Source organism: Phragmites australis, chromosome 8 (assembly GCF_958298935.1).
Source record: "Phragmites australis chromosome 8, lpPhrAust1.1, whole genome shotgun sequence".
In the NCBI taxonomy this organism is placed as follows: Eukaryota; Viridiplantae; Streptophyta; class Magnoliopsida; order Poales; family Poaceae; genus Phragmites; species Phragmites australis.
Genome location: NC_084928.1, coordinates 30439535 through 30459062, shown reverse-complemented (window position 1 = coordinate 30459062; position 19528 = coordinate 30439535). Strand labels below are relative to the sequence as shown.

At 46.0% G+C, this 19528-nt stretch overlaps 2 protein-coding genes across 2 annotated transcripts; one reads left to right on the top strand and one right to left on the bottom strand.

Moving 5' to 3' along the window:
• Positions 1-1272: 1272 nt before the first annotated feature.
• On the bottom strand, positions 1273-2584 carry LOC133927018 (photosystem I chlorophyll a/b-binding protein 3-1, chloroplastic-like). Its single transcript, XM_062373254.1, has 3 exons — positions 2355-2584; positions 2196-2257; positions 1273-2112 (listed from the first exon to the last, which is right to left on the bottom strand). Exons 1-3 carry the CDS (start codon positions 2481-2483, stop codon positions 1497-1499), a joined length of 807 nt encoding a protein of 268 aa, XP_062229238.1. The 5' UTR covers positions 2484-2584; the 3' UTR covers positions 1273-1496.
• A 3058-nt stretch (positions 2585-5642) lies between these two features.
• LOC133927017 (rRNA biogenesis protein RRP36-like) lies at positions 5643-14069 on the top strand. Its single transcript, XM_062373253.1, has 5 exons — positions 5643-5672; positions 6153-6216; positions 13721-13768; positions 13856-13902; positions 13989-14069. Exons 1-5 carry the CDS (start codon positions 5643-5645, stop codon positions 14067-14069), a joined length of 270 nt encoding a protein of 89 aa, XP_062229237.1.
• The last annotated feature ends 5459 nt before the right edge of the window (positions 14070-19528 follow it).

Genomic DNA, 19528 nt, shown 5'->3' with positions numbered 1-19528 from the left:
GGTTAGGTTTAAATACTCCTCTCACCCCCTCCTTCATTTGCTGCTGAACTAACTCGAGACAAACTCATTCATAGCCATTCAATCGCCCCTCTAACTCCTCAAGTACTTTAAATATTGCTAGATTTTGAGATTTGAGTTAGGAGAGTAAGATTGAGTGCTAATGAGCTTAAATCCATTCATTGAGCACTTGAGTTTATCGACAAGCCATCGATTCACGTTCTTTTTACTCTTAGAGCTTGGAGCTCCTAGATGGTTAGGTATCGCCCAGAGAGCACCTAGCTCGTGGAGTGCTCCGAAAAGTTTGTGAAGGTTCTTCTCGCCTCCACAAGGGAAGAGAAACTCTTGAGTAAGCCCAAGCTCGATCTTCGTGGTCGTTTGGTAAGGACAAGGGTTGAAAGAGATCTGACTCTTTGTGAGTACCTCAACGGAGACGTATGTGCCACCACTCCAGGTGCCGCGGTGACCATTCGGAATCGATAAATTGAAATATCGAATGGAGAGTAGATATATGTAGCGAGGCCAGCTGCCCTCCTGCTCAAAACAAGATACCCTTGTTGTTGTATTCGCGTAGCTTCAAACCATGCATCGATGCCTTTCTTCCTCATTATGATTATTCCATTGGTCTTTGCCTATACGATGAATATTCTTTTATGAGGTTCCTTATTAAACAATTTTTACTTACACAATTTTAGCAGCTGAATCGCCTATATTGGCCGTACGAATGTAATCGTTCGACAGGAAATTAAAATTGTTTGCTGTGAAATTCCCTCGTCCAGGAAAAACATTTGGAGCTGATGTGTCCGAGGCATAAAGAAGAAGAACAAGAGAACCTCCCAGGCACGACGAATTATCGATTTGAAATTCCCTCGTCCAGCGGGTGGGTTTAAGATCCTTGTTTCCTAGATCAAACATATTGGTCCATTTTTCCATTTGAGACTTGGCTTAGGGCCGTTCGGTATATATCCTCTAAAAATGTTTTGGTTCCAATTTCTCTTTAGAAAAGTTTCTCTAATCGGAATCACTTTGTGAAATCATTTAATTAATTAAATAGGTTTTGATTTTTAAGAGAGGATAATAATTATAAATGAGAAGGAAGTAATTTAGAAACGGGAGATACCACATTTTGCATGTTTCTCCCTTATAGTGTAAAAAATGTTTCTCCTATTTCGAATTTGAGTCACTTGCCAAAACAAATGTTTGGCAGGGATTCTACTGGTTCTGGTCAGAATTGGAAATGTGTCTCGCATCCAAACGTGATCCTAATATGATCGATGAAGTAATGTTGCTGCTCACTATAAAAATTGAGAGGTAATTGTACATTAATTTACCATGTGCAATACAAGTTCTGGTCCGGACACGATCATTCACTAACTTGTTACAAACAGGCTAGCTGGCCACAAATCGTGATGCCTGCGTCTACAAAGCTTTCCCATCAGCCAGCCTATGAATACATGTCTCGCTCGCACAACACCAGCAAGCAGCTATGCACCAATCTTCTAGTGGAACTTGAGGCTGGTGAGCACGTTGTTGTTGACGGGGTCGGCGAGGTGGTCGAGCAGGTTCTGGAACGGGCCGACGCCGGTGACGAGCCCCTGGATGAAGTAGCCGAGGATGGCGAGCATGGCGAGCCTGCCGTTCTTGATCTCCTTGAGCTTGAGCTCCTTCATCTCCTTCTCGTTCTTGCCGAACCCGAGCGGGTTGAAGATGGGGCCGCCGGGGTAGGCGGGGTCGCCCGAGCCGCCGAGGAACTTCTCAAGGCCGAGGAAGTACTGCTTGCCCATGGAGCCCGGGTTGTACCAGTCCTGGAGCCGGCGGTGCTCGGCGAAGCCCATGAGCGCCATCTCGAAGACGAAGAGCGTGTAGGGGTCGGCCCAGTAGTTGTAGGTCCCCGCCGGCGGGATGACGCCAGTTTGGAACCACGGCAGCGCCGTCTCGGCCGGGATGAGGCCCAGCTTGCCGAACACCTCGGGCGCGATAGCGCCCGCCGCGCCCAGCATGGCGAAGCGGCCGTTGATCACCTCGCCGTAGGCCAGCCACCTGGGCTCGATGAACCCGCCGGTGCCCTCCGGGTCCGAGAGGCCCAGCGGGTCGAACCCGAAGTCGCCGGGCAGCCTGCAACGACATCCAATAACGGATCAGCAAATCAGCATCAGCTGCAACAACGGTGCTGCGTGCGTGCGTGCGCAGGTACGTACGTGCCATCGAGGTAGGAGAGGGACTGCTTGGACGCGAACCACAGCTGCCTGTCGGCTCCTTGCTGCAAAACGAGATTACCAAGACCGGATCAGTAGTTTGTTCTAGCCATAGAAGACGAGCTCGACGAGTGTGTATATATGGTGCAAGGTGATGCAGACCTTGGCGGGAGGGCTGGAGCTGGCCCTGACGACGAACGGCGCCTTCCGCGACGACGACGACCTGGAGACGGCCGACTGCACGGGCCGGCCCAGCAGCTGCCGCCCGGAGAGGAGAGCCTGAGCCGCCATCGATCACTTCAACTGCCGCGCGGACAAGGTGCGCGCTCGTCGCTGCTCTGCAATTTGGGAGGAGGAGAGGAGCACCGAAGAAGAGGCGCGAAAAAATATGTGCCTGTGCCGGCGCGAGGGGGCCCAGGGAAATCTAAACCGCGCCCACGGTGGCGTCCGGGGAGATGAGGCCGCATCCGCGGGGCCACTGGCGGCTCGCCGTGTGGCGGGTACGATGGGATAAGGGGGCGGGGTGCTCGGACGTGTGGCCCGCAGCCGCAGGGCTGAGGCCGTGAGGCGCCGCTGGCCACTGGTAACGTTCGGGTTCTTGTCGGAGGGACTTGGAAACGCGTATGGCGCGGGGAGACGGGCCTGGGTGGGTGTTTGGATGCGCTCGGGGGAGAATAAAGCCCAGCCCGATCCATCACAACCCCACTCCGGCCCTCGGGGAGGCGAGGGAGAACCTGGCGATTCTAGTGGGCATGGCTCCAACGAAGCTGCGAAGTGCAGCGCCTGCCCAACAGAGACCAACTTGTCGCCTGCTTCACTGCAAACAAGGACAAGTACAAACTTATATATATATATATATATATATAGAAAATTATTCAGCAGTAATATAGGAAGAATATTGGCTTATGTATGGTGTACTGCGTCGGAATAAAATGGATGTGTCGCCTAGAGTATATATTAGCTAGTTAATGCAGCAAATGTTAATTCTACGAGAGCCAGGCTCTACTCAATTCATGATATGACATGTGGCATTTATTAGTTCTTTTTTCTCTCGCTCATTTCATTAACTCATCTATAAGGTTAACGATTGCTTATGCCACATGTCACATGCATGTACCATAATAGGGTCTGACACACTCTGATGAGGTCGTGTCTCGTATGATTATTTTCCGCACATGTATATTGATGAATTTCACAGGTCAGATAATGATCCCCTCTGCTTAAGTTTACTTGTGATTTTGTATCGTGGCACATTTGCCAAGGATTTTATTCGCTTAGCTAATACGACTAAAAAGCCCTAGAGTGAATGTACAAGCTAGATTAGATAATTTCAAGTGATTTGTTAAGAGATTAGATTTTTTTATCTAAATCATACTTTGTTACAGAGCGTTGATTCTTCTTTTTATAGTTGCAGACGCTGTCTGGGCTATAGTGATGTCACTAATTATTCTTTCCGGTCACAAGACGGTTTGCACAACAACACATCTTCCGTGTAGGTTTGACCATCATTTCCTACTAGGGTACTATATTTATAAAATCCAACAAATTTATGATATTATGAAAGTATTTTTCAAGAGACAAATCTACATATATGATTTCCATATTTCAAAACTAAAATTTTTAAAGTAATTGAAAATCAATATTTCAAAAGTTTTTTGTAAGAACGGGAGGGGCAAGCCCGTACTGATTAATATATTAAAAAAAGAAACAATGTAAAAGTATAATTACAAGGAGAAAAGAAGAAGCACAAAAATATGAAAAATCAACATTAGGAACGCTCTTCTAGCCATTCTTTAATAGTAAGTATCTCGACTTTGCCCGATGGATAACCATGGCAAATTCATGTTTGAATTTTGCTTTGCACCCTGTCGGTTGGATTTGGTTGAAGATAAAATCATTTCTTGTTGTTCATATGCCCCAGCACAGCAGAATAATGATTTCCATAAACAAAAGGGGACGTGTAGCATTTCTTTGAATGGTTCTAGCACTTCAAATGGCTGTAGCTGGTCTATGAAGTCCGACAATAGCCCAGCACACCTGTGAAAAACTGCAGTGAAGGAACAAATGTTCCATGGTTTCTTCTACCCGAGCTGAGCAGAGGACACAGTTTTAGGATTGCAGTACCATGTTTTTTCTTCTCAAAAGTCCTCTTGTGTTTAGCCGATCCTTTATCAGAAGCTAAAAGAAAAACTTGTGCTTTTGGCATGAACACTTCCAAAGTCAACTGTATGATTGATGAACTTGCATATGCCCAATCATATATCTATAGGCCTTGACCGATGGAAAGATAGCATCCCCCCCAAATATAGACCCACATGTCTTGTTCATCCAAGAGTTCAACTTGTTCTCTAGGTCTTGGAGCTGAGTGTGAGCTTGAATTGTGATTGGTATATGGAAGTTTGATTGGAACTTTGTCCAAAACGTGAAGTATTTGTGACAAGAGTGACTATATATTTCTACGTTGCACTGTTCTCGGAGCGAGCACGAGGGCTTTACCCTAGAAAACCTTACAAAATTTTGATCATGGCCAAAGTTAGGACAATGCTAAAATGTGGCTACAAGTAGCATTTGATTTGTGTCAAAATTTTATCTGGCCAAATGGGAAGTTTGCCGTAAAGGCCATATTTGGCATAACTTCTGGGCCAGCTTCTCCACACAAAAAAGAGAGAGATTATACTCACAAACGGCATGCTTCTCTAAAATGCACATCGTTCTCCTAATAAGCAAAAAGCGGCCTCCCACCAGCTTCTCCCACAAGCGGAGGGAAAAATTGAGAGTGCCCCCGTAGTTAGAGGTTATTTACCCGCAAATGCCACTTATATATCATCCCTCATCCGACGCCCCCCTCATCCGCTCGCCCGACTCCCTCCTACCTCACGGGCGGCAATTATTAGGGTTTTTGGCACATCCCTTGTAGGAATCACGCTATCACCACCCTTCTTCCTTGGCCAACACCGCCCCGACGTGCCTGCTCCCGCATTGCCATCTCGCCGCCCCAAATCTTGCCCTTCCTCGGCTGACGCCGCCATCCTAGTATTCGCGGCCAATGCCAACACTGGCGAGGTTGACCTCCGTTGTTGAGCCTCAGCACCAAGTGCGACGCTCCCTTCCACCCGTGGCCAAGGTGAGCTCGTCGTCCATAGATCTTCCCCCATTCTGAAAGGGCTTTTCATTTTAGAACTCCACTTCGAATAAGCAGTGCCTTTGATACAATTAGTTGATTACTTGAACTTCCATTCAACTCCCTTCCCATGGCATGAAAAGATACAATTTCTTATTTGATGATGAATTCCCTGCCGAAAAAGAGGTGTGTTCAATGTTCTTATTCAAATGCATTGGTTAGTAAGTGTTTCTATTCGACAAAAATAATTTTATCCTGCATTGTCTTGTATAGGCAGAAACTTCAAAAGATGATTAAGAGATCAAAGGACCCAAATGCCGATGAAAAAAATGAAGAGCCGTATCACATGGATTGTAAGTGTTACTTCTTAACATGTTGGGAATATATCCATGAATTGTAATAGGTTTTAGAATCACTCTATTGATGTTAAATTTGTGATACTTGGTGAATTAAACTTCCTAAAATGTCAAGGTAGGTCCTGATGTTGACCATTTACTGATAGAAAATTTGGTTGACCTTTTTTCCCACTGGATTTTGGGTATTTGACTAAATGGCACCCTTTCTCTGTGAAACATTATTTCAATTCAGTAGGCAATATGCACTGTTGGCTATACTGTATGACTAGAAATAATTACCTGTGAAATTGTTGACCACTTATATTTATCCAGAACATCTTAAAAAGTATAATGTGGTTATCATCATTTGTTGTTACTTCACAAACTCGAGAAGGATCATGCAACTTTTGATTTGGATGGAGTAACGATAAGATGATGCTGGCTATTAGGCCTCATCAGATACTTTTTTATTGGTTTGTTCTTTCTTTTTTTTATTGACAATAGCAGTTGAAGTCTCATCCGCAAAAGAACGTTGAATCAAAAATCTTGCGTGAACATATCAAGAAAGAGAAATGACGATGAATAATGCATAGGTACCATTTACGGGCATCTCAGGTTGCCAGCAATTCTTGAGGTATATCTTTATCTCCAGGAAAAAGATCTCTAAATAAAAGAAAACTACCCGTAGGTACTCAAGACATCCAGTAACTAGAAAGATTTATCTCCAAGAATAGGAATGAGAACTCCAGATGACGTATGACACTCCCATATATATACGGAGCCAGAGAATCCTGCGGAGGACAAGCGACACAAGTCTACACAAGCCATAGAAGTCCAATCAAGCCAACAAAAGCCGAGTAAAGAAGTCACCGACTAGGTTTAGAGTCATCTAGGCTAGCCATATACCCCATTGTAACAAGCTCAATCAATACAAGATAAACAGGACGTAGGATTATTATCCTCAGGGAGGTCCAAACCTGTATAAAAACCCATGCGTGTTCCCTCGTGATTCGTCTACTCCAAACATCCCCTATTTTTTTAACAAGTTCGTTAAATCGACGGTTCACAAATCATTGACAGCTAGTACCGTATGTGGGGATCATGACAAAAGGCGTTGAAGAAACTGCATAGAATATGTCATCGACATTGCCTAAAGCTTTACCGAGAATTGGTTTTTCATATGAGGGTTTCTACAACAATTTTACCCCTCTCCCTGGTGAGTCGGTGATCGATCGGGTGAATTTCGGTGATGAACTTTCCGTTGACGATTCAAGCGATGAGGTAAGTCAATTTATGTATCAGTGCATTAAGGATTACGGCATCAAATTCGATTCACAGCAAGTCGGGATAGATCTCTGTAGCTTCTGACAACATGGATTGTCAAGATACCAACCCGGAGTAATCAGATGAAACAGCCATGATGGATCTAGACACCTCCTCCAACAGAGGTTACCCCCGAGAAGTTTTCACTATCGGAGACGAAGGTGAAAATATGGGTAATCATGACGACGATCCTACAAACAGACAGGGTCCTTCGGCTCCGGATGCGGGCAATGGTCAGCTCTAGACGAGCATACCACCCCCGGTCCTTAACGGAGCCCCGGTCTTACCGTCTCTCGAACATCAAAAAGGGGCTAATTGCTTTAAATCCGCAACTGTTAAGAGGTTACTTCTTATACAAGAGGTCCTCATGTGCCCTCCGATCACAGATCTAACTACCTCAGCCAGTATGGATTGGATGAACTTGGTGGTTGACTTAACAAAGGAGATCACATCCAGGCCGAGAACTCTTATGTGGCCCTAGCAGGAGGCAGCGCTAATCGGGACAAACTAGGCAATCCCCCATCACGAGATGCATCAGACTCAAAAAGGCATAACCTCAGGAACAAAGATTCCTAGGATGACAACTAGGCGAACAACCGCCGCCAAACCTCGCCAGTCAAGGGTCATCCAACCAATTACTTGCGTGAGGTCATCAATGACCGGCGAAGGCATTTGGGGGCTTCTAAAGAGGCTTGGTCTACCCCTCATCGATCTAACCAGTGAACATCCCAACATCAATCAAATCGCGGTTGATCTCTAATCTCTGTGGGAAAGACTCTTGGGGATGCTGGAACAAAACCAAGCACCATCAATAGATGCCTAGCTTTCTCTCCAGATCTGCAAAAACGTAAGCTGGTCGGCAATGTTCCATCTCAGGACGATCGAGAAATACAATGAAAGTACAAATCCCGTTGAGTTTCTCCAGATCTATAGCACTGCCATCCAAGCAGTCGATGGGGACAAGAAGGTAATAGCTAATTACCTCCCTATCGCTCTTGAAGGGGCAACCAAGACATGGTTGACCAATTTACCATCGGGAACAAACTACTCGTGGGGGTAGCTTTGCGATGTATTCTGAGCCAACTTTCAGGATACATACGTTAGTCCCGGCATGAAAAACGATCTCTACTGTTGCAAGCAGACGGGGAGTGAAACCTTGCGCGAGTTCGTACACCATTTCAGCAATATCCAGAACAACATCCCTAAGGTCAACAACTACGACGTCATACAAGCATTCAACTGGGGGGTTAGGAGTCGAAGATGCATGGAAGATATCACCACCCAAGAGCCTGAGATGATTAAGGAGCTCATGGAGATCATCGATGAGTCCGATAAGGCTGAAGACGCGATTCTCTTCATTAAAGAGAAGACTCAAGGCATCAAGCGCCTTCAACCTGTGCTCGAGGGTGACAAGGCAAAGGCCAAGCGCAAGAAGAACGCCAAGGGAGGTAAAGGCAAGAAAAATAATTCTGATGAAGTTTTTGCATATTTGCTTGACACCCGTCCCGACAAGCATCCCAGTTCCTCCCAGGGCAATAACTCTACACCAAGCTCCAACAAATGTGACGGTAAGCCCTGGTAAGACCTCCACCAAACCAACAACCACAACCTCCATGAGTGCCACCTCTGGAAGAAAATGGTCAAAGCAGAGGTCGAGAAGTGGCCAAGGGAAAGAAGAGCTAGGTCATAGCCCGAAGTAGAGACTCTGACTCGGATAGTAGTGAGGACGATATGGACCTGATGTCTTTCCAGCCATACCAGAGGACAATCGACCATATGTTCGGTGGTTTCGCATCGTACAAGTCCAAATGGTAGTACAAGACGGTGACCCGAGAAGTCCTATCAACCATCCCTGTGGGTCGTCAGGCTATTAAGTGGTCAAACACAGAAATCTCCTTCAGCCAAAAAAATTGCCATGATAACTTCATACGGCCAGGCTGCTTCTCGATAGTGGTCAAGCGTACAATAAATAATTGCAGGGTTACCCGAGTTTTTAATGATGGAGGGAGTCCCCTAAATATCATCTTCGCAAATGCACTTGACGGGATGCATATTTTCCAGTTTGCTATCAAGCCGATTACTCAAGCCTTCCACGGTATAGTACCTGGATCTTTGTCCCAATGCAGGTCTCTGTTGAGACAAGCAGAGTCTGAACATGGCAGTTCAACACGAACCAAGCGAGAAACTCAAGAGCTCAAGGATCAAGGTGGGTAAGAAGCCTCAGCAGTGACTGCGATCACATCGCCTCAAGATGCAAACCCAAATCAAGGAGCTCGGCTCCATGATTAGTTCAGAGCCCATGAAATAGTGCCTACGCTACCCCCAAAGTAATAAGGGTCACTGCTTATCGGCTTAATCTAGTATGTGTCATTTAGGTTCAGATAATAGGTCTGCATAGCTCGTTGGTCGTCAATAAATTATGTAAGTCCTAATAGTACTTCTCACGACAATAATGATCATATTGCCTAGGAAGTCGATCGATTTTCTTTTTCTTCCTTACTTGTCTTTCCGTGCATCTTCATGCTCGACAAATAAGGTAAGTCGCTTCTCGGGTCCTTCATTCCAAATGCGCACCCGGGGCGGTGAAAAGATTATCTCGACAAATGGGGTAAGTCACTTCTCCGGTCCTTCATCCCAAATGCACACCTGGGCGGTGAAAAGCTTATCTCAACTCAAGGGCAATATGAGTTCCCTTTACTTTATTATGTTTTTACCATTTAGACTACCTACCCGAAAACTTTATTTCCAAATAGACAGTTGGGGGCTTAATAAGTACTAGGCGCTGGAAATCGAAAACAACATATTGTGTACCCTCTGAAAGCAATTTCTAACGAGAGGAGAAATGATCGTTACATTGCAAACTCATAGTTACGAAAAAGGCTCCTTGTAGCGTTCCATGAGTGTCTGGTGCTACAATGCCTCCCACCTAAGCGGACCTAAGGCCGGTCATAATAAATGCTCCAACTAGTGATCAATGCACCCCAAACTAATCAAAGGAAAAAAACTAATAAGAAAACCATGATATGATATCAAAAGAGTTCAGTATGAAGTACTCTCATCAAGCATGAAAAACATTTAAGTTCCCAACTAAAACTAACAAAATCTACCAAGTATTTTTTACAAACTCCAGGGTAAAAAGGAAAAAGTACAGCAAGGGCAAGAAGTCAATCCCATCCACGAAGTCCTTGTCTATCCTAGTTGCCTCCTCAACCTTCTCAACCGATGACTCTTCCGACTCATTCCTAAAGCCTTCCAGGAGGATGCTTGGGTTGAACTCCGGTTGGTGGGTCTTTAGGACGACCAGCGCAAAAGCGAGTGCTAGCTCTGTGCTCCGCCAAGACTAGATCAAAATGTGTTTGATGACCGTCCCTCAGAACCCACCAAATGTCTTGGCAAGCTTGGTGGCCTGGATAGCAAGCCCTGGATCATCCTCTCCACCAAGATCCTCTACTTGGATCCCAACCCTGGCAAGCGCCTCCTGGAAGATGTTGTTGAGCGTTGTGATGAGTTATTGGTGGGCGACTGACATCTGGGCCCCTTCCTGGGCAATAATTTCTCGAGCAGTGGAGAGTTTTGCATGGCGACATATTAAGAAGACAGAATGGATGAGCAGCCTGTCGAGATACTAGAAGCTTACAGTTCATCAGGTCCTCTAGCACAGCATCCACCTTCTCCATCTCGGCCGTCACTTGAGAGATCTGGTGGCATAGCTCGATAGCCTCCTTCTTGAGTTCATCTACTCAGACGGTGGCCTTCTTGGCATCACAGCGGGTCTTGTTCAAGCGATGCATGACAAACTAGAAAGAATGTCAAGGTCAGTACCAATTATTCCACATATTAGATTTCTAACCTGCAGGTAGACTCTTACCACGAAGAAGGCGTTGAACACCGAGTCCGTCTGCTGGCCTACCCTACCTTTGAGCATGTCCCCCCAGGTTGCATCGAGCGAGATCTCGTACCTCTTCTATGAAGGGGCTGTGGCGACCTCAGGGCTGGCTACCTCCAATTCCTAACTAGTAGCCACTGATGCATAGAAAATAATTCTTAGCATATCTGAGCCATTTTTTGGTCAGCAAAGGCTTCACAGGGATCAGGAGGGGTGTTATTCTCTTGCTCCCCAATGCTTGTGGGGCTAAGGGAGCATCGCCCGACGAGCTCACTAGAATTACTGCCTTCCCATGTTCCTAGGTCGAAGGCTAAAGCATGCCAACAAAAATTAAGAATAGGCACGCCCACAAAGTATCTGGATAAAAGTTCAACTTACCAGAGTTAGGAGCGTTGTCGAAGTCAGCATAGGGTTGGCGAAAGTAGAGGGAGTAAGAGCAGTTGGCATCAGTGGCCTAACGCCACCCACCGCTGAATCTACTCCCGCGAAGCTATCACCCTCCAACACCATACCGTTGTCGAAGGATGTGATTTGCAGCATGCCATGACCACTCCCACTTGGACCCCTACTCCCTATGATAAGAACATCATACGGGTCTGCAGCGGGGCCCTTGCGTTCTCGGTCTCCAGATCGGGCCCTTCGTGTCTGGGAAGTTGTCCAAGATCACGATAACCGTCACAACAGGTACGACTACTCAAAAAGAAAACAAGAATCGAGAAGGTTGAAGGCACTTACCAACATGATTCTCGCCCGAGCTTCGAAGTCCATCTTCGCAATGGGGATCGGGACTTTCTTGCGGTCAGGAGAGGGGATGGCCTCAAAAAGAACCTTGACCCTCTTGTCAGTAGCCTCTGGTGAAAACACTATGAGAAGAAGCAACAAACAATGAGAATTGATCTTGCAGATCACTTAAATATGGCTACTCGGGATCGGGAAATACATATCTCACCTTCTCGGGCCGGATCCAATCCAGCTGGAAATTGCCAAGCTCAGGTAATCCTCGACTTTATAGGACTAAGGCAGTGCCTAATGAAGTCCCTGGCAACATCATATGCTGTCAGATTCATCTCCTTCAGGTGCTAGATCTCCCCGATAAGGTTTCAACGAAGGGCGGTCATCACCAGCTCTTCCGTCTAGGTGGGCCTCGATAATGACAACAAGCCCCGGTAAGGAAGTCCCTGCAGGCCGGGTTGGCCGTAGAACCGCTTCTTGTGCCAACCTGATCAGGAGGACTTGGCGATGAAATTGATGTACTCTCCCGACTTGCCTTTCCGAAGTCAAAATCCAGCGCCACCGACAACCTTATTTTGAAGCCTCTTAAGTACATAGAAGTACCGAAAAAGGTTGAGGGATGGGCAGAAACCAAGAAAGGCCTCACACAGATGTACGAAGATGCTCAGCATGATGATGAAGGTGGGATTAGAGTGGATGAGTTTCAGGCCATAGAAAGCAAGCACCTTGAGAAAGAAACTAGAAGGAGGGAAGTTGAAGCCGCAACCAAAGAAGTCAAGGAAGACCACTGTGTTGTGAGTGTCCAGGCTTGAGGTTGTTTACCCCACCGCTGTCGTGCAGGGGATCAGAACCTGAGGAGGAATCACCTCTTCGATCTCGACCTTCTCCAGAGCCTCCTCCGTGATCTTGGATTCTTGCCACTCCGGGATCACACTCGCCATCTCGTCGGCTGAGGAGCTCTCTTTCTTGATCTTCTTCTTGCCCATGATGTTGCCTGAGAGATTGAGGGAAGAGGATTTTTTGGGGGGAGGGGTTTGGAGGTTAAGGGCGCAAGGAGAATGACGAGTGTGATGGAAAGCAATCGGTGAAGGAAGAATGGACGTTGAGGCAAGCTCTCCCTTTGCCTTTATGCAGAGTGGAGGCTCCCGAAAATGGCGTTTCGGCTAACAACACGACATGACTCAAGGTCACCATCTCCCGCTTTATCATCACATCGCATTTAATGCCCAGTGCATGTGGGGCAGTTGGCGCTGTACCCCAAGGAGTTCGGCTCCTCGCGCTACTACTGTAATCATAATACTCTGGTAGGAAAAGATTCCCACCACTACACGAAATCTCCGCTGCAATGTTTCAACTTTCAAAATCAACTAGTGATAAACATTTTTTCCTTCTAAAAGGAAAAGCTATCAGAAAACCTACTCGGATGGAACACCTTCTCGAGGTCTCTCTTGGGGACTTGAAGGCGTTCGAAATCGTGAGTAGAAAATCAGAGAAGCCGGTTAGAAGCTTCACCCTAATTAGGGACCTGAGTCTTACTCAATGACATAGTCAGACAAAAAGCTATCTTTGTTGGCCATATACTTGATCAGTCGAAGCCTTATTTCATGTACTGATTGAGGGCTTGGTGATGAATAATGGATAGTTACCATATCTGGGCACCCTAGGGTTTTCAGCAATTCTCGAGACATATTTTTATCTCCAGGAAAGGGATCCCTGGATGAAAAGAAACTACCCATAGATACCTAAGGCATCCCGTAACCAGAAAAATTTATTTTCAAGAACAGAAAGGAGGCTTCATAGGATGTATGACACCCTTATATTATATATAATACATTAGTAGACCCTACGGAGGATAAGTGACACAAGTCTACACAAGACATTAGAAGCACAATCAAGCCAACATAAGCCGAGTAATGAAATCACCGACTAGGTTTAGAGTCATCTAGCCTAGCCACATACCCTCTTGTAACAGGCTCAATCAATAAAGACAAATAGGACGTAGGGTTATTATTCTCAGGAAGGCCCAAACCTATATAAAAACCCATGTGTGTTCCCTTATGATTCGTCTACTCTAAGCATCCCTTATTATTTTAACAAGTTCATTGGATCATCGGTTCACAAATCGTCGACAAGAAGGAAGTAGCAAAAACTGGAAAACAACCATATTATCTAAAGAAATGTCTGTTTCTCAATCCCAGCCCCTCCTTCCCTTGCTCACTGTCTCTCTATATGCAAACCTGAAAGTTACTTTCATTTTCTTGACCAGCTAAACTTCGCCAAAGGAAGTTGATGAACAAGTACAATGAGCTCAAGGTAACATTCACAAGGTTTGCTGGCAGTTTTTTCAAAATTAGGGATATTTATCTCAACTTTTTCTAATATCTGTTCATCATTCACAGGAGGCAGGAAAGCTTGATGCCTTCATGGAGAGGCGTCGGAGGAAGAATGCTTCAAAAGATCGTCGCTACAGGCCGTACTGAAGGAATGGAGATGGCGCATAAGAGCATCTCTAACCGGCTTTCCAACGACTCCCCCTATAGCCAAATATGGCAATTCCATGAAAAAATTGGCTCCAGCCGGCTCAGTATCAGGGTCGCCAAAAATTAGGACTCGCTATAGCCTCCCTCTTGCTCGCCACATAGGGAGGAGGATAGCACTCGTCATTGACAATGGCCGGCCCCTCCCTCATGAAATCTCCCTCGCACCATCTGAGCTCATCCCCTGCAGCTGCCATTCCCCTTCAGAGCTCATGCTGTTGCGTTCTGAACCCCCCCACCCCCCGGCGCCGCACCAGATCTTGAGGTGGGCGGCGTTGTTCCCGATGCTCGCCGTGGTGGACGCAGTTCTGCTCATGGCCGTTTGGTCCTTCCAGAAAAGCCTGCCCAGGCTGCTGCCCGCACTCGACGCCTGTGTGCGCCTCTGGTCTTGCGGTCGCCTCACCTTCCGCGAGAGGACATGCCAGTTTGATGCAAGGTCAGCTTCTTTCCATCTTCTCTAATAACTACTAAATCATTTAAATGGTTCAGCTCGTGAGTTAGCAACGAGTTTGTTCCTAACTTTTGTGGGTTCTATTGATGCATTCGCATCTGAGATTTATTTGGGATATTTGTTTCTTGAACTTGTTGCTATGGATCTCACTAGAACTCTGAGATTAGGCTTACATCCATTCTCCACTTAAATATTCAATCCTGCTCTAGTTGGTTTTTACAGTAGGCTCTTGATACTTATCTTGCATATTTCTAGATTGTTTGGGCTCTACATTCCAGAGCAAGTTTTTACCAGTGAGATATTTTGTTCCAAGAAGGAAAGAAGTAATCAGACAAACAGAAGAAACTGCATCTATCTATCTTCAGAGCCTGTAGCTTTAGTAGTTGCCCGGTACATACATCTCCAGATACTTCTGAATTGAACCGTGTGCTCTACACCTGTACAGCTCCGACAATAACGAATCTAACAGAGATTGACAACTTATTTTGCTGTGATAAAGGAGGAACAACAAGACAAATGTCTTACAGAAATAACCAGGCAAATGGATTTGTATATATAGATTTAAAAAATATAATCGTTGGAGATATGATCGTTGGAATATTATTTTAGTTATAGGATATTAATAAAATATAGCTGATTGGAATTTAGAAGCAAGATTTAGCATGTTGAGACCAGATGTATGTCGATGGAGAGACCGGATCTAATTCCATTGCAAATGATGTTATGGGTGAGATATAGGTGAACTAATTGATGCTATTACAGTAGCTTTGGTGGCTTCGTAATGCTGTATATATCAAAATGTTATCTTTTGTTATACTTATATGATCTACATGATGATTATTAATATATTTTACAGCTTTCGATATTTAAATTATAATTTGTGTCTATATGAAATGTAGAATTTCTTCTCAAATTTTTCTCGCTAACATTGTCATTAAAATTTTCTTTAAAAAAGTGTCAAAAGGTAATTAGATAGTAATGTCTCTATTAAATCAACAATAAATAAGTCACCATACCTCTCAGAAGCATTCTAGCCTTTTTCACATTTTGACCAAACAATCAGCCATATAAAAATTAGTACTGTCAAACAGTCTATTTCTTCGGCCAGCAGCTTCTCAGAAAAAAACTGTACCAAACAGCACCAAAATTTTTTTTGCTAGTCAGTTTCTCTTAGGTATGCCTCAATCTTAGCCTCAATCCAAATACCTGAACACGGCTAAAATTTGACATTTCACGACGGGGAACCAAAACGCGCCGACCACCCCGGGGCCCGGGCCCTGAAAATCTTCTCCGTGTCCGCCGACGGAGCAGACGGCGGCAGGCACTAGTCCGCCGACCTAGATCTCTACTCCGACTTCTCCTCTGCATCCACATTCGAAACGGGTAGCCATTCTCCATCCCAGCCCGCTGCGATTTAAGTGCGGATCCAGCCCAGCCCGCTGCACCTACAGTCTCCATCGCCTTTCGCTGCGACGGCGCACCTCGTGATGGCAGTGGAGGAGGCCGGAGCCGCCGTCGCCGGCAAGCGCAAGCTTTTCCGGTGCAGCGGCAAGGAAGAGACCCACGGGGGCAAAAGGCGGAGGCACAAGGTCGACTGGACCCGCCTCCCGGACGACATCCTCTTCTGCATCTTCCGCGCTATCGTCCTCTCGGGCTCCCCCACCTCCGGCTTCGCCGCCGTCTGCCGCCAGTGGCGCGCCCTCGCGACTGCCTCCAGGAAGGCCCTGGCGTCCGCGATGCCGCCCCTCCTCCTGCGGCCCGCCTGGGGCGAGGCCGCCATGTGCCCCGTCTGGCCCGTGGCCGGCGGCCGGCGGTGGCGCCCCGGCCGCACCCGCCCGTGCTTCCGCACCGCGTCCCCTGGAGCCGCCGAGCTGCCCCACGCCAGCTGCGGCGGGCTCCTTCACCCGCTCCCCCCGCGGTTCCTCCGCACGTGCTCGGTGTGCCAGTCGCGCGGGTACCTCATCACAGTCGACCGGAGCACCAGCCGGACGATGCTTACCAACCCACTCAGCGGTCAGGAGCTTCGGCCGTTCCCTCCGCTGCGGAAGCCGTCCTTCCCGGACATCGTCGGCTTTCGCATGATCGGTGCCGTACTCGGCGACCCCGCGTCTCCTGCAGGCGGCTGCCGCATCGTGCTCTACTGCGAGGACGGCTTCTTCCGGACCTGCATCTCCGGCGCCACAGCATGGGACACCACGCCATGGAACAGCTGGCAGCCTAGCGACCACCCGGTCCAGTTGGCGGTTGTCAGGGGGCGGGTGTACGCCCTTCTGTCCAGTGGCGACCTGCTGCTGTTCGACTTCATGTTCAGCTTCCGCTGCTTGATAATGACGATTCAGAAGGAACCCGACCCGTTCAGGCTCACGCACAAGATAGGCCCTTACTTGGTCGAGCATGATGGCAAGATCTTCACCATGCACTACACGTTCGTCCCGGGGCCGTCTTCACGGGGCATGGTCAAGTTCAGGGTGTGCCAGTTGGTGAAAAGGCAGTGGGTGGAGCAGGAGAGCCTAGACGGCATGGCACTGTTTGTGGACGCAAAGGGCTCGGCAATGTTCCGTGCACGCCCTGGGCAGTGGGGTGGGACATGTGTACGCCTCAGGGTGGCTCTGGGATGGCTGGAAGGTGTTCCCGTTCAGCGATTCGATCAGATCTGAGGATATTCCCGTGGACAACTTGGTCGAAGGTCGCTGGCCAGCACCACTCTGGATGCTGCTTGTAGCATTCACACTTATGACAAACATTAGATTCGTTAAGTTTGAAAATGCCTTACCCTAATCTGGTTTCTACTTTTTGTTGCATTTGTGTTTACCATTGAAGTTCTTTAGATAACATTTAATAGAGCTATTTGAACTTATTATTATTTTGAGCATTAGTGTGTACTTTAGGTAAAGGAGCAGCGCCGATTGGACGCTAATGATAATTTCTTAGAAGGAGTTCATCATGTTTTTCGGCCTGAAGTAACACATGGATTAAGTCAAAATAAACATGGTATGCTCTTGCATGGTATTGTTACTGTAAGATCCTATCAACGGAAAACATAGTAGATAAAGTTTTATCTATTTTTTCGTATTTGTAGGTTCTTTTTCGGCAAAAGCTCAATTCTGAGCAGATTTATGAACATCATGATTGTATTCTCCGACGAACTTAAAGTCCTGGATTCGGAGATGTGTCCATTCATGATATGCATCGGGGCAGAATGACTGCCTTTGATGTTCACATATGCTTTTGAGAGTTAGCTACAAAGTGCTCGGATTTTCCATCAGATACTCAGACTTGGGATCCATATGGATATGATGCTTTATGTATAATGCACCATATATAACATGATTTTGTAGCGGTGGTTCTCCCTCTTGGGGAGGCAGTAGTGCCGCTATTATTCCGTGGGACACAAGACTAATCTTGATGTCCATTGTCTATGTTGGATAATTGTGACCGTCGAGTGTGAGTTCATCGAACTCTTTGCCAGTCTTTGAATCGTACATGGATTTTGACCATTGATTTGATTAATTTACAGTAGGTTAATTAAAAATCATTGTGGTAATATTATAATAATAATGGAAAATTTGTAAAGTCAAGTTGAAACTTGAATTACATAGTGTAAATCTCAAATTATGTAGCTAATATGTTGAAGATAATCACCAGATATGGTGTATATCTCACAGTAGTAGAAAGCATAATGTGACATTTATCAGTAGATACCTATGTTTCTATTACCTTGTGTTATGCAAATCTTATGTTAACACTTTAAAGGTAATCACCAAAATAGTGTAGACCTTTATTTAATTCATATTTAAATTGGGTACGCACATTTAGGATAGTCACTGTGTGCTAAACATAGTGTAGATCCTACAGTAGTACTTATATACTACCTTGTGTATGATCAATATGAGATATGAATTAAGGTAATCACTTGAAAAGGTGTAGACCTTTGTTCCAAATTTAACATTGGGTACGCACTTTAAGAATAGTCACTATGTGTTAGACATAGTGTGGATCCCGCAGTAGTATTAGAGTACTACCTAGTGTATGGCCAATATGCAAAGGTTTGAAACATTGTGTTATATCAAATGGAAGAGGTAATCATCTGATTTGCATTAATAATCAGGAGAAGAACGAGAAGAATATGCGATCTCCAACGCCGTCAAGGTTGAAAGTATGGCATCAGTGAGTACCTGATGGCCTTCGTGCCTCTGTTCTAGATGGCCGGAATCGATTTCTTCTCTGTGTTGATGCTGATGAACGATTTGTAGAGCGCGAGTGCATCACCTTTGTAGCACAGTGTAGATCGTCTGTCTGTGATGAACGACGAAGATACGCACGGGGGCACATGAGGATTGGTCACAGTAGAAGACGATGGAGTTCATAAGGAGAGTGGAATCGCAGCCCATCTCGTTGTCCATCTCTGTTCTTGCCGTCGGTGTTCTTCTATTGTGGCTGATGTCTCGGTGGAGAACATTCGTGCTGATAACGTGTTGTAGTGTAGATAGTAATTGAGAGAGACAATAGAGTAGCAAATTAGAAGTAATGAACTCTTGTATTCATTGATTATGGTGTTTACATATTTATACATGGTGAAAAGACATGATGAGAGGACATATCTATTAGGAAGACATCTATTCTCAATAGACACAACTCTTTGTAATTGATCACATAATTATATCTAGAAATATCTATTCATAACAGATTAACAGTATGGAATGTTAGCTTATATATGTTTTGTGTGATTGTTTGTCTGCATACTCAAATGATTGCAGATATTTGTAGCTCGGTCCTACCGTAATAGAGGCATGCTCATATACGTGTATTTGGCATCCCCAGATCGACTTTCATACCTGTACTATTGTACTAGCGTGCCCAGGTGAAAAGCGAGACCGTCGTGAAACGAGAGAAACGAAGGGCGAAACAACTGGGCTTTCAGATACAGAGCCACGAAACTACATAGCTACAG